Consider the following 13,954-nt stretch of genomic DNA (forward strand, 5'->3'; position numbering starts at 1 on the left):
TTCATTCATTCATTCATTCATTCAAACACTTGGTCTCTAAACTTAAGTATATATACTTAAGTTGAAAGCCAAGATCTGCTACCCTGCTACCCAATTTGCTGTCAAATGCAAACAGATATTTTAGATATGAATTTTAAATGCACATGATATCAAAACAATGAGAATTATTTGAAAAGCTGTTAGGATTGTCTGGAATTGGATGTCAATTAAAACTTGCCAGCTTAACACTTAATACACTAAGGTGCACGATCTGAAATACGGTTTTTTTTAATTTAATTTTATTTATTTAATTTTTGGCTGTGGCGCAGGCTTTCTCTAGTTGCAGCAAGCAGGGGCTACTCTTCGTTGTGGTGCACGGGCTTCTCACTGCAGTGGCTTCTCTTGTTGCCGAGCATGGGCTCTAGGTGTGCGGGCTTCAGTAGTTGTGCCACACAGGCTTAGTTGCTCCGCATCATGTGGGATCTTCCCAGACCGGGGCTCGAACCCGTGTCCCCTGCATTGGCAGGCGGATTCTTAACCACTGTGCCACCAGGGAAGCCCGAAATATGGTCTTCTTAATCAGTGATAGGGCTGGGGAAAAACTGTTCAGCACTATATGCAAAGCATCTGGTTCCCACAACTCAAATCAAGAGATACATTCCAGTGCCGATGAAGGGAAGATTTAAAAACCCCAGAGCAAACCACCTTTCTTTTATTTGCCATTTGCTTTTAAAAGCAAGTTCCCAAGCCTGAATGAAGAATTCTCCAAGATAGTTGAAGAATATTTTTTCATTATCTAACTTTTCAAATATAATTAGTTATAGGAAGTATGCAACTGAAAACCAAACACTTCATTTTACTGGGCTAATGTATCCTACATAGAAACAAAGTTTCAAAGCTGGAACCAGCCTAAGTAACTTAGTATCATCCTTTCAGCTAAATGCTCTTTGACTCCACTTCCACGTCTCCATCCCTTCCAAGCATAAGCATAAGACATAAAAGGACTGAAGAAAGAAGACACACACAAATTCACAGGGAGACCTTACCCCAACGGGGTCTTTAAGACTCGTTTGGGATCCTTTTTTCACTGGTGGTTTCCTGGGTGTCTTAGTTCTCCTGGTCATAGATACAAAAACATTTCAGTTCAACACTAACATATAAAAACTTCACCTGTAATTCATACAGAGATGACCTTCCTAGGGTTTATAAAATTATTCTTTAGCAGTTCCACAACACTATATCCCAAATAACATGAATAAGAATAAATTTCCTCAGTAGAAGAGTGTTTGTGGCATGGATAACCCAAAAGTAATTAAAATTTGGCTTAGGAGACATTTTTGCTACTAAAAAATAGAGATAACAGGCCCCAAATGGGGTCACCTGTGCTAAGCCCCACATCACCAAACTGAGTCTTCTTACCTAACTTATAGTTCCAACCTCTCCCAGCAGAATCTTAAACCAGTCAATCTGGAATCACCCGGTCAGCGCTAGTGAGGTAATCTGCCTGATAGACCCCCGCCATCCACTAAATGATGTTCACCTTGCCACAGACAATCCACTCATTGCTAGTATAATTCCCTTGTTCCATCCCCCTCTGCCTATAAAAAAACTTCCATTTTGTACAGCTCTTAGGAGCACCTTTCTGTGTGCTAGATAGGATGCTGCCTGATTCATGAATCATTGAAAAAAGCCGGTAAGATCTTTAAAATTTACCTAGTTGGATTCTGTTTTTTAATATCTATTTATAGTTCTGTATGTAAAATAGCTTATTCTCTTGAGCAACAATTTTACAGACACTACAAATTTGAAAAATCTACAGATAGTTGACCACACTTATCTCGAAAGTCATTTTCGTAGGTACATAAGCACACACGCCGTGCCAACAGCCCACTGCCAAGGCAGACTGACAAGTGATTAACTTCAATAAATTATAAAAATACAGATGGAGGAATCCATTCTTTCATCAAGATTTGTCTTTACTTTCAAGCAACAAGGGATTACTGAATTCTCAAAACTATCATCCTTTGTCCTCAAACAAAATGTGGTCCCCAAACTGCAATTTCGTGCTCTCTTAAGTAGCGACAGTAGAAAAAGATATTTTGCTTTATTCACCATTTCTCTAGCATGCCACTCTCTCCTTTCCCCCATTTATCTATAGACTAGAAAAACATTTAACACTAAGTGAAATTACTGGCTTGGATTTTAGGTTATTAAAATACTTCTTCAACCCCTTCCCAGATGAAACAAGCAAAGTCGTGTTTTAAGTGCAAAATATTACGGTAGGTTTACTTAAACTCAACATTTTTCCCCAACGATTTCGACTTTAGCCTCTTAAGAAAACAAGTTGCCTTTGCAAACGACTAGCTACGTGATGGTGCTAATTATAAAGGCAGCCCTCTTCTTTGCACAAGTATTTCGTTACCCAGCAGCAGTCAAGGAATTAGGCTGAGCTGCAAACGTCACCGACTCCGTGAGGAATGTGGGCGTCGGCTTTTGTGTCGGCGGCGGGGCTGTCTGAGACCCAAGAACAGAGCAAAGTAACTGGCCTTCACCCGGGGGTGGTCGCGGCCCTCAGGCTACCGCGCTAGGCTAAGAAAATCACGCAGTGCGCTCGGACGCCGGGGCTCTCCGGGGGCTGAGACCACCTACCCAACCCCAACTCCAGGACACAACACTCGGCGCACCCATGAGACGACCCCTGGCCCGCACTAACTCCGCAAAATGCAACCCGTGGGTGCGGGCGGCCGGGGATGGAAAGGGAAACTTAAGAAAGTGTTGAGGCGGCGGTCCCGGAGCCAGGTGGAGGGCGACCTGGCTAACCCGAACTGGGGTTGCCGCCCAAACTTCCCCCTCCTCCCAACTTGGGGCCGACATTTCCTGGCCGAGTGAAGCGAGGGCGGCGAGCCGGGCGCCCGACTCCGGGCGGCGGGGAGCCGGACGGGGTCGACGCGGACGGGGTCTCCGCGCCCGGGCTCCCCCTGGGCGGTCCTGATAGGGGGTCCCTCCCACTTTGGGGGCCGCGGCCCGGGAGACGCGGGGCTCGGTACCGACGGCGTGTCCCGGGGCCTGCTGCGGCGGCAGGAGACGCCGGCCCCGGCTCCGCGGCCCGGTACTCACGCTGGCTTCATGGCAGCAGGCTCCGCGCTGCCCAGACGTGCGAGCGGGACGCCGGACTCGGTCGGGCGGGCTGGCGAGGACGGCGGGCCGCAGGGACCGGCCGCGGGCACCGAGGCTCGGCAGCTCAGGCGTGGCGCTCAGCAAAGCCTGGAGAAGCAGCTCCGGGACCAGGTGAGCTCGCGCCCGGCGCATTTCAAACGGGCCAATCAGCGCCCGCCTGCGGGAAAGGGGCGTGGCCTCAGGAAGCGCCTGCGTCTCCCGGAGAGGCGCGTGTCTCCCGGAGAGGCGCTCGTCTCCTAGGCGACCGACGCAGAAAGGTCAAAGGCTGTCTGCGTGTCTGGGCTGCAGGGCTGGAGGGGGAAGCGGAGCTCAAATATTAGAAAATACAACCCCTTGAATTTTCTGAGGAGGACACTGAGAGTTTCTTCTCCCACAGCACAAGAAGTCCAGTGGAAGGGCAAATCCAGGGTTGATTCATAAGTCAGCAGTGTCGTTCCGGCCCAGGAGTGTCCTATCCTTGGGCTGTACCCTGCGCAGAGTCTCAGACTCCCTCTCTGGCTTCCAGAGCATCACAACACTTTGGCTTCCTTTCTGTCTCTTCCTCAACCTTCCTGGGATCTCCCTCTCTAAAACCTCCAGCTCTTTCCAGAACCAGTCTTTTCTAAGATGAACTGATTCTATCTCACTTCGACCTTTACGCCTAAACCAATGACTATCAAATAGGCATCTACATCTGTGCTCTCATGGAACTGTAGTCCCATCTCCTCAACTTCCTATAGGACCAGACACCAGTAAGGATACACATAATATCCTCGGCCCATAATGTTCCACATAAAGATGGTTCCAATCTCTGCTGTTACAAACATACAGTGAATAAACTTGGAAATTCATCATTTTACACAGAATGGCTGTGTTAAAGAGTATATGTGTATGTAATATTTCACAGGTATTGCCAAATTGTCCTCCATAAAGGTTGTCCAAAGGCACAATCCCACCAGCCATGTATGAGACCACCTGTTTCTCCACAATTCTCAGATAGCAAAGTGTTACCAAAATTTTCTGTGACTGTTGATCTAATAGATGAAAAAAAGTCACCAATTTAAATTTCTCTTCTCTTATGATGAATGAGGTTGGGTGTCTGTGCCTATGTTCAATAGCCATTTGTGTTTCCTTCTTTGAGAACTACGTTCCTATCCTTTGACTTCTTGTTCTATTGGGTTTTTCTTATTGATTTGTAAAAGCTCTTCACATATTAAGAAAATTGGTCCTCATCCAAAATCTGAGTTCAAAGATTTGTATAGTTCATTACTTGGTTTTTATTTTAATTAGTTTATGTTGTTTTGTGACAGCTTAAGAAAAAACTTAAGGTAGCCAAATTTATCAGCCTTTTCTTTTGGGGCTTCTGTTTTGTGCCACACTAGAAAAAAGTCTTCCCCGCTCTAAGATAAATTTTTTTAATCTTTTATTTTTCCTAGTGCTTTTATTGCTTTGTTTTTTATGTTTAAGTCTTTGAACCATTAGAACTTCATTTGTTGTCAAATGAGAGGTCTGTATTATTTAGGAATTGGGCTGGGCTGCTGGCCACTTACCTCTTAATTACACTGCAGCCTGGCTTTGGCCTCAGTCTTTCCACTGGAACTCTTCTCACCAAGAACACCACCTCATGGATGCTAAATCTATTTGATCCTTCCCCACCCTTATCTTACTTGACCTTTTAACACACTAAAAAAATTTCCCATTCCTCTCTTCCTGTGCCTTTGTTTTACCTCCTAGCTTTCTAACCCCTCTTTCTCAGCCTCACTTGTGAGTTCTTTTTTCTCCCTTAAATAATGTGGCTTAGGGTTTTCACCTGGTGGTCACTAGCTGTGCCCTCTCTGCAGGCACTCCCAACCATTCCTATGACCTCACATTTGCTCTTCTGAGCTCCAGAGTCATATGTCCAACAGCCTACTGAATTCTCCACCTGCGTGCCCCACAGGCACCTCACACCTAACACATCCTGATCTCTTCCCCTGAACCTATTCTCCCTCAGTGGATGGCATCACCATCTATCCACCCACCACAAGGTACCATCTTTGCATTCTGCCTCTCCTTCTGTTCCAACGTTCAGTCACCAAATCCTGACAATTCTACCAACTAAATAACTTTCAAACCCCTCCTCTCTGTCTCCTCGGCCACTACCGTCTCTTGTCTGGATGACTGCAACAGTATCATCCTAACAGGCTTCCCTGCTGCCATCTTCCAATCCTGGTTCCATTTTGCAACCAGCTCACCACTAAATCACAGATCTGATCATATCATTCCCCTGCTTGTAATACTACAGTAGTTCCCATTGCTGGAGACCCTCAACAGGCCCTGGGGCTCTTCCTCTCCAAGCTCATCACCTATCATTTCCCCTTGCATCCCTCCAGCCATGATGACCTTCAGTGCCCTGAACACGCTGGGCTCACACACCATTCCCTCTGCTGTTAAGCTCTCCTTCCTCCCTTCCTCTGACAACGCCTCCTTACCCTCAGTTCTCAGCAGATCTTCTGCCAACGACCCTGCTCTGGATGCTGGACCCCTGTTCTCTATCCACAGTGCGCTGCACTCCTCCAGTCACTGCACCTGTTGATTTGCTTCGGAGCTCGCATCCCAATTTTCAATCGCTGCTTATTAGTCTCCTCTACCAGCTTATCCCCACATCCTCAATAGATGGCGCTGTTGCACCCCCCGTGCCCAGCAATGAAGATGTTCCATACATGTTTGAAGGAATGAATGAACCCATCCCTTCGCAGAACACCCCAATGGAGGGCCCAGTTACAATACACCACCCCCAGCTTTTCTTTTGGCCAGTTTCTTGTTTCTCACTCATCTATATCCTTATTAAAGCTCACTGACTTAATTTTTAATGCCAATTCATTATATCATTTTCTCTGTTCAAAAATGGTCAAGCACTCCCCACAGCTGGTAAAAGATTTGCATTTTCCCCTAGAATTAGAGATCCAGACCAGGGTGAGGGTAGAAGAAGGGTAGAGAGTACAACTGGGAGACTTTTTTAAAGATCAGGTTTATTGCGGTATAATTTACGTGCAATAAAATTCACCCTTTTTATTTGTCCCATGTATATATTTGACAAACATACACCATCCTGTAACCACTGCCATAATCAAATGTATAATATTCCCATCACACTGGAAATTCCTTGTGCTGACCCTTCGTGATCACCTTCCCCTATCCCCAGCCCTTGGCAACCACTTTTCTGATTTCTTTCCTTAGATTTCTGTCTTTTCCAGAATGTCTCTTCTTTAACTCAGCATAATGCCTTTGAGATTCTATCCATGTTTTGCACCTGTCAATAATTTTTTCCCTTTTCTTTGCTGATTAGTATTCCATTGTATGACAATCTACCCATTCACTAGTTGATGAACATTTAAGCTGTTTCCACTTTTTGGCGATGATGAATGAAACTGGTATAATTATTTGCGTAAAGTTATCTATGTAGACATAGATATTTTCATTTCTCTTGGGTGGGATTGCTGGTCTTGCGGTCATCGTAAGTTTAACTTTATAAGAAACTGTACTGGGAGGATCTTATGCAAATCACTGAAGAGGGGTTGATACTACAGAGATTTGAAACCATAATTAACCCAATCTCCCAGCTAAACACATCCAGCTGTGAGAACCTAATAACCAGCAAGCACCAGAAATTACCAAAGCCCAGAGTGTTTGAGGAAAGGTGGTAAGCTGGAGACAGGATGCCTGTGAGCATCCAACACACTCAGCACACCCAAGGCTTCAGTGGCTTTGGCAACATAATCTCACATCCCCAGGCCATGTGACTCTCTCCCCAGGCCATCTGTAAAATGAATGATTGGATGTTAATGCCTTACAAGCTCAAGCAACAACAACAAAGCAGTAAAATCAACAAGCTTGGGGGAGGGTGTACAATTGATACAAAAAACCACAAAAGATCTGAACAGAGCTTCAAATGAATAACATACACAGAAGGGGAGCTATCAATTACCCAAGGTACTTAGACTCTTTAGACTAAGTATATGCCCTCAGGCTCAAGACAAAAAAAACTTGAAACATATATTGAATTCTAATTAGTTGGCCTTTTTGAAGACATGGATTAGTAGTTCTGAAAGGACATTCTGTACATTCCGGGATTGAGCAAATAAGTAAATACATTGTGGATAATGGGAACCAGGTTTCTCACTGTTGGAGAGTAATATAAATATCGAAAAGGGGAAGGGTGAAAAGTACCTGGGAATTCTTCGTACTATTTAGCAACACTTCTCTAACTATGAAATTATGTCCAAAAAAAAAAAAAAAGAGAGAGAGAGAGAATGGTTGGACTGTATCAGTGCTTCTTAAACTCCCTTATGGTATTAAAAATCACCTGGGGCTTCTGATAAAAATTCAAAACTCCAGGACCACGCCCACCCCCAGCACCCGCGGTGAGACTTCTACATCTGTGCATCTGCGCCCTGCGCATGTGCATTTTACATCATCACACACATTTTTTAAAGGCTAGATTAAATTTTCTGTGAGGCTCGCGGTTCCATGCTCTGGAGGAGACAACATGTAAGCCAGTTTTAGAAACCCGTTTCTCAACACGGAGAGAATGTGTGTGACAACCATTTGCTGAAGTACGTTTATTACAGAGTTGAAGAATTCATACAGATACCAAGGGGCCATAGGAAAACCCCTTGGGCAATCTCCCGGGAGGAACATTCAGGAGAAATTTCATAATTCTCTGAGTCATGCCGATGTCTTCTGGAGCTATACATTTCAGGAATGAGTGGCCTGATTTCTATCCTTCCAATAAGACAAACGCTTACTGGCCTTAGGGCCTTTGCACTTACAGCTACCTGGACCTGAAATACTCTCCCCCACATGCTGGCTCCTTCACCCATCAAGTCTCTCCTCAAATACCAGTTTATCAGAGTGCCCATCCTATCTCAGCTGCCCCACCCCACCCCTCCCTAGTCCCTCACCAGGCTTCTTTTCTTTTCTTTTTTTAATAAATTTATTTATTTATTTATTTTTGGCTGTGTTGGTTCTTTGTTGCTGCACGAGGCTTTCTCTAGTTGCAGCCAGCAGGGGGGGCTACTCTTCGTTGCGGTGCGTGGGCTTCTTTTGTTGCGGAGCACAGGCTCTAGGTGTGCGGGCTTCAGTAGGTGTGGCTCACGGGCTTCAGTAGTTGTGGCTCGTGGGCTCTAGAGCGCAGGCTCGGCAATTGTGGCGCATGGGCTTAGTTGCTCCACGGCATGTGGGATCTTCCCGGACCAGGGCTCGAACCCGTGTCCCCTGCATTGGCAGGAGGATTCTAAATCACTGCACCACTAGGGAAGTCCCAGGCTTATTTTCTAAGCACTTACCATTATCTGAATTTATCTATATCTCTTGTCCTACTGACTGACGTAGAACATCAGCTCCATGAGGGAAGGATGGTTTGGGTTTTGTTCTCTTCTGTATCCCCAACTCCTAGGACGGTGTTTGTTCTATATATACCAAGCACTAAATAAATGTTCACTGAATGACTTAACAAAACACACGTACAGGAATCTATTTCTCATGATGAATGAACATGTTTGCAGTGGGGTAGGTGAAATATAACCAAGACAAGTGAGAAACGGAAGGACTTTCCTATAATAAATACATTTTATTTTATTTTTTCTTCCACACAGTTTAAGAAAACCAGACATTAGTATAAGTTGGAAGAACATCTCTGAGTTTGGACATAGGTCTCTGCCTTTTCATCCATAATGGATTGTCGACTGGAAAATCAGAGGCTGGCATTCAACAATATGTTATAAAGTGTTGTTATACAGTGTTAATAGCTGTTTCATATAAAAAGGGTACCATGCCCACAACAAATGTGGGACACAGCAGATCCAAAGGAAAGTTTTCTCCAATGCATCCGAAAACAGCATCATTCCTCCCCACCCTACCTTCCTCAGAACATCTCCTGGGAGCTGAGTTCCTTCCACAAAAAACACTTTGAGAAAGATTGCAGCAGACCAAATATTTAAATCACTTTGTACTCAAAAGGCTTCTAAACATCCCACTTCTAATTCTAATCAACAATGACAAATTCATGTCCTTAGAAAGAAGAGGGAGAGTTCCTTTCTAAGAACTGAGCGAAGGAAAATGAAACTCTGGGGCAATTGACAAAATGGCCTCATTCAAACATATCTTGAGTTTTATCACAACAAAAATGACTGGCAAATTTTATAGTAGTGTTTCTCAAGCAGGAGGAGGGGGAAGAAATACATCTCTTTAGGAATTCTCTCCCCCGTCGCTCCCCCGCTGCCTTTGGAGACAGCAGTTTGTAACACTGTCCAAAAGTATACGATGGGACTAAGTTTACCAAACTTATAAAAACGTTATGAAACACCTGGTCTTATTTTGTTGATTTAACATTTCATTTTCATCATTAGGCACGCTGAAAAAGCAACGTAACCAAAGATTAAATTAAATAATCTAAAAGTCCTTCAAATTAGTCACCCGTTATCTTTCAACTACTTCTGAGCTAAATGAAGAACCTTATTTTACTCTCTATAAACAAGAGAATTTAAAAGCCTTCATGCCTTTGGCACTACTAGAATGGAGTATTTAAACTTTGTACCTTTGTTCACCATAAGACTGAAGTTACAATAACATGAAACGGAAGCCCACAGACCCTGCTGGAGTAAGATTCCACTAACAATGTCAGCCTCTTGCCAAAAAAACAAATTTTGTCATGTAGCTGGCAATGAATGTACCCCAAATTTACCAGCCCATATAATTTTATCAGTGTGCCTTCCCCAGAGGAAGTAAACAGATAATCAAACGAATGAAATCATATTTCTTGACCACTCGCATCCAATGGAAATTGTTACTTGTCCTCAGAAGATTGGACGATGATCTATTTATAAGGCCATTCGAGTGTCTGCGCCAGTAAACCATAGAGGCAGCATACTAAGATATGGGGGTGCTCCTGAGTCAGCAAAAGAGGATCCCGCATTGTGATGGATGGCCCCTTAAGTCATCAGACAAGTGCACAACAGGGGGTGATGGGCTTCTGTTAAAAACTGTTTTGTGTCAGCATTTCTGTACTCTCCGAAAACATCATGAAACGGTGAACTTTAATTAGTGATGCAACAGGTGAGAAAATACTCAGTGTTTTGTAATACTCCACAGAGTAGAAAGCAGGGGACACATTCTTAGGTGGTGGGTTGCTAAAAGTTAGACCAATCAAAACAAAGCTGATAGGCTCAGTACCTTCTGGAGTTTGTGACATCAGCATTTCTGCAAGTTTGGCCCATGGCCCTCCTGACTCAGAATCACCTGGGGGACTTTCTCCAGTGTAGATTGTCTCCAGGAAACCAACATTTTAAACCAGTAAAGCAGCATCTCCTGATTTGCCTGGGGAATCTACATCTGTCACAAGCTCACCAAGTGTTTCCATCCCTTTGGCAAGGTCTTTAGCATCCTCTGCACGTGAACACGAAACCCAGCAGCATATATGAAATGCTGAAGCAACATCAAATGTATAACCTCCCCAAATATCGTGATGTCATTGGCTTAAAAGGTGACAGACAAGCACAACCAACTGGGATTGACTCAGCCAATGCCCACTGGGCAACACATTTTTCCTGTGCTCCGTAATACTTGGCAGCATCAAACTGGTGACAAGAAAACAGAGCAAAACAGAACACATAACACTTAGCCACAGGCTGTGGACTTGTAAGAAAATCCAAATCTATCATGACGTGGGAACCTTGCATTGTGAAAAAGAATGTACTTGTAGGAAAAGAGGACTCTCTTTCTGTTCACTCCCTTCACTAGGTGGGGAAAGGAAGAAGACCGCTCCCCAAGCCAGGTTTCTTCATTCTGGAATTGCCTTCCCAGCCCCCAGGGCTCCCACAGACCCAACTTACTCTTTCTCAGGTTCCCCTACTGACCTTTCCAGCTCATTCTCTTCCCACTGTGGGAGCTCCTGGGAGAGGCTTTGTGACATGAAACTCATCAGATGAAGCACGTTGCATTCTGCAAGAGTAATACTACAAGGGTCGTAAAGCTTAATCCAACTATTTCATAGTAGAGCTACAAGGGAGGTATGCTTAATCCAATTGTTTAAATAGGATTGGAGAACTCACTTTAAATAAATTAAAAACTAAATGAAATATTAATGATTTGCCTGAATAAGGACTTACTTGAACCCACGTTCCCCTTTTAAAACCACACATACGGAACCAATGCACGTCTAGAGAAATGTCCCCATGTCAATACCTTATTGACATGAATCCATTCAAAAATGCCAAGACACCAACCATTATAAATATTTTAGGCCACTATAAACTGGTACCTTGACACTGGCTTATGGTGGTTAGGAAGTTGTAGCTTAATGTTGACACTTGGCACAAAAAGCTTATGGTCTGAATTATGTTTCTTTTTTATGTAATTCTGGCTCAGGAATCCGATACAGAGCAGCTGAGAAATAAATTATGTTGCTGAGGCTGAAGATGAGGCACAGAAGTATGGCTCCGGCTATCTGAGAGAACAACAGGGGCCTGGAGTGGGCCAGGAGCCATTCCTTCCTTAGAGTCTTGTCCAGAAGGATGGCTTCCATCTGCATGTGTGTGGCTAGGATCACACACACATGAAACAGCTGGTGACTATGACCTATAGCAAACACACAAAAGACCACCAAGATCAGCAATAAAATAGGAACGGATTGATACATGCTATGGCATGTATGCTAAAAACACTATGTGTTGTGAAAGAAGCCAGATACCAGAGACCATAAATTGTATGATTCCATTTATATCAAATGTCCAGAAAAGGGAAATCCACAGAGACAGAAAATAGAGGAGTGGTTGCTTCAGGCAGGGGTGGGAGTTGGGATTAATAGTACATGGGCACAGAGGATCTTACTGGGGTGATGAAAATGTTCTAAAACTCCTATATGGTGACGGTTGTACAATGTGGTAAATTTACTAAAAAATCATTGAATCATATACTTGAAATTAGGGTATTATGTAATATATAATATGTACTTTAAAAATTTATTTTTAAAATGTAATATGAGAAAAATAAAAGGGCCATCAGAGCAAACCAAATCCATTTTTAAAACAACTTATCCACCGGTCCTGTTTTTCACACGAAAAAGTTCTGCCAAAGGTTACCTCTTGAGAGCTGTCACTGATCAGCTCAGATTCTGACTTCAATCCCAAAGGAGAAGCCAGCCAAATTTTCTGTTGGCCTCTTATGAGGTGCTCCTCTCCCCACTGCTGCTTAATCCCAGACACAACCAGGGGCTCTTCCTCTCCGATAACTTACAGGACCCCAGTCACCATGTATGCATCCCCAGAGGGTGGGAGTCCAGTGCAGGGTGGTTGGAGTGAGCAGGGATGTGCTGACTTGGTGATCGGTGAGAAAAGGAGTCCATTGCCCAGGGCTGGGGATTGCTTTGGGGGACAGCCTGCAGAAACCATGTTTCACGGGCTGAGTTGTATCTCCCCCTCCCAAATTCATATGTTGAAAGTCCCAACCCCCAGTACCTTAGAATGTGATCATATCTGGACATAAGGTCTTTAAGAGACAATTAAGTTAAAATGAGGTCACTAGCGTGGGACCCACTCTGATTGGTGTCCTTCTAAGAAGGGGAGATTAGGATGCAGACATGCACGTACACAGAGGAGAGACCATGTGAAGAGAAATGGAGATGGCCATGGGCAAGCCAAGGAGAGAGGACTTGGAAGAAACCAACCCTGCCGTCCCCTTGATCTCAGACTTCTAACCTCCAGAATTATGGGAAAATAAATTGCTGTTGTTTCAGCCACCCAGTCTGTGGTTCTTTGTTATGGCAGCCCTAGCTAATACGACACAAGAGTTAAAGATTCTCCTTCAGTTAAAAAAAAAAAAAAAAAGGATTCAGTGTTGTACCCCCAGGACTTAACCCAGAGTAAGTATTCAATAAATGTGTCCACAGAAGGGACCAGCCTGGCCATCTGCCCAACTGAACAAGAACAGAGTCAGGAATGAGGATGTAGGAGAGTTGAGTAGGTGGCCAATGAGTTCCTTAGGGCAGGGAGCTGCCAGCACTCCAGCCTGCATCCCCCAGGGAGGAAGTGTGTCTGGAGGGGCCCCCCCTGCCTCACTCAAGCCATACTACTGGGCTGTATCCAATTTCCAAATCTGTGTGTGATGCAACGAAGTGGTTCCTTATCCAGCGAGAGCCGTGTACTCTAAGGACACAGGGCCAAGCAGAAGGAGGTGATCAGCTGTGCTCACCAACTGAGGCACAAACCTGTCTCTGTTAGGGCAGGAGATCAAAAGACAGAAGAGCCACGAGCACTGAACAGATGTGAAATGTGCCTGCAGCAGGAAGAGTGATTTCAACAATCCCTCCTGGCAGGAATAGGGAGGAACTTCCTGTGGGCGTTGGAGAGGGAGCCCAGCATCTGACTGACTGTTATTTAGGGACGGAGAACTTTCCAAACCCTTTGTCAAAGATCTGTTACTAACTGCCCGTCTGGCCAATTTCCCCCCATTGGAGTGTCTTTCTGCTCTAGGCCCAAGAGGACAGGATAGAGGTGAGTCAATAAAATGTTATTAAGAAGCCAGAGCTTGCAAAACAAGGCCCCCCCACCCAGACTTCGTACGCTACCGCCTCTGTTTCATCTGGCTGGAGCTGGGGCGGTGGACCTGCTGGGCAGGTTCCTTAGGCAGGTTCCAATCCCCTGGCCCTCTCATCTCCCTCCTTTTTTGAAATCTGCCCTCTAAGCATTTTGCTCCTTGTAATCCCTTCTGGCAGGAGAGAAGAAGTAAAGGAGATGAAACTCTAATCAGAGCAAACAAAGAAAAATCTGGCCATGTGTCTTGG

General features: G+C 44.6%; 1 protein-coding gene across 1 annotated transcript in view; it reads right to left on the reverse strand.

Annotated features, from left to right (window-relative positions):
- Positions 1-8,723: 8,723 nt before the first annotated feature.
- PAQR5 (progestin and adipoQ receptor family member 5) overlaps positions 8,724-13,954 on the reverse strand; it is an 86,937-nt gene continuing 81,706 nt past the window's right edge. Inside the window, exon 8 of the mRNA XM_030875124.2 lies at positions 8,724-11,751. Within this exon, the coding sequence (XP_030730984.1) occupies positions 11,510-11,751 (242 nt within the window). The 3' untranslated portion in view covers positions 8,724-11,509. The remainder of the gene's footprint in view (positions 11,752-13,954) is intronic.

This window comes from Globicephala melas, chromosome 2, assembly GCF_963455315.2.
Source record: "Globicephala melas chromosome 2, mGloMel1.2, whole genome shotgun sequence".
Classification (NCBI taxonomy): Eukaryota; Metazoa; Chordata; class Mammalia; order Artiodactyla; family Delphinidae; genus Globicephala; species Globicephala melas.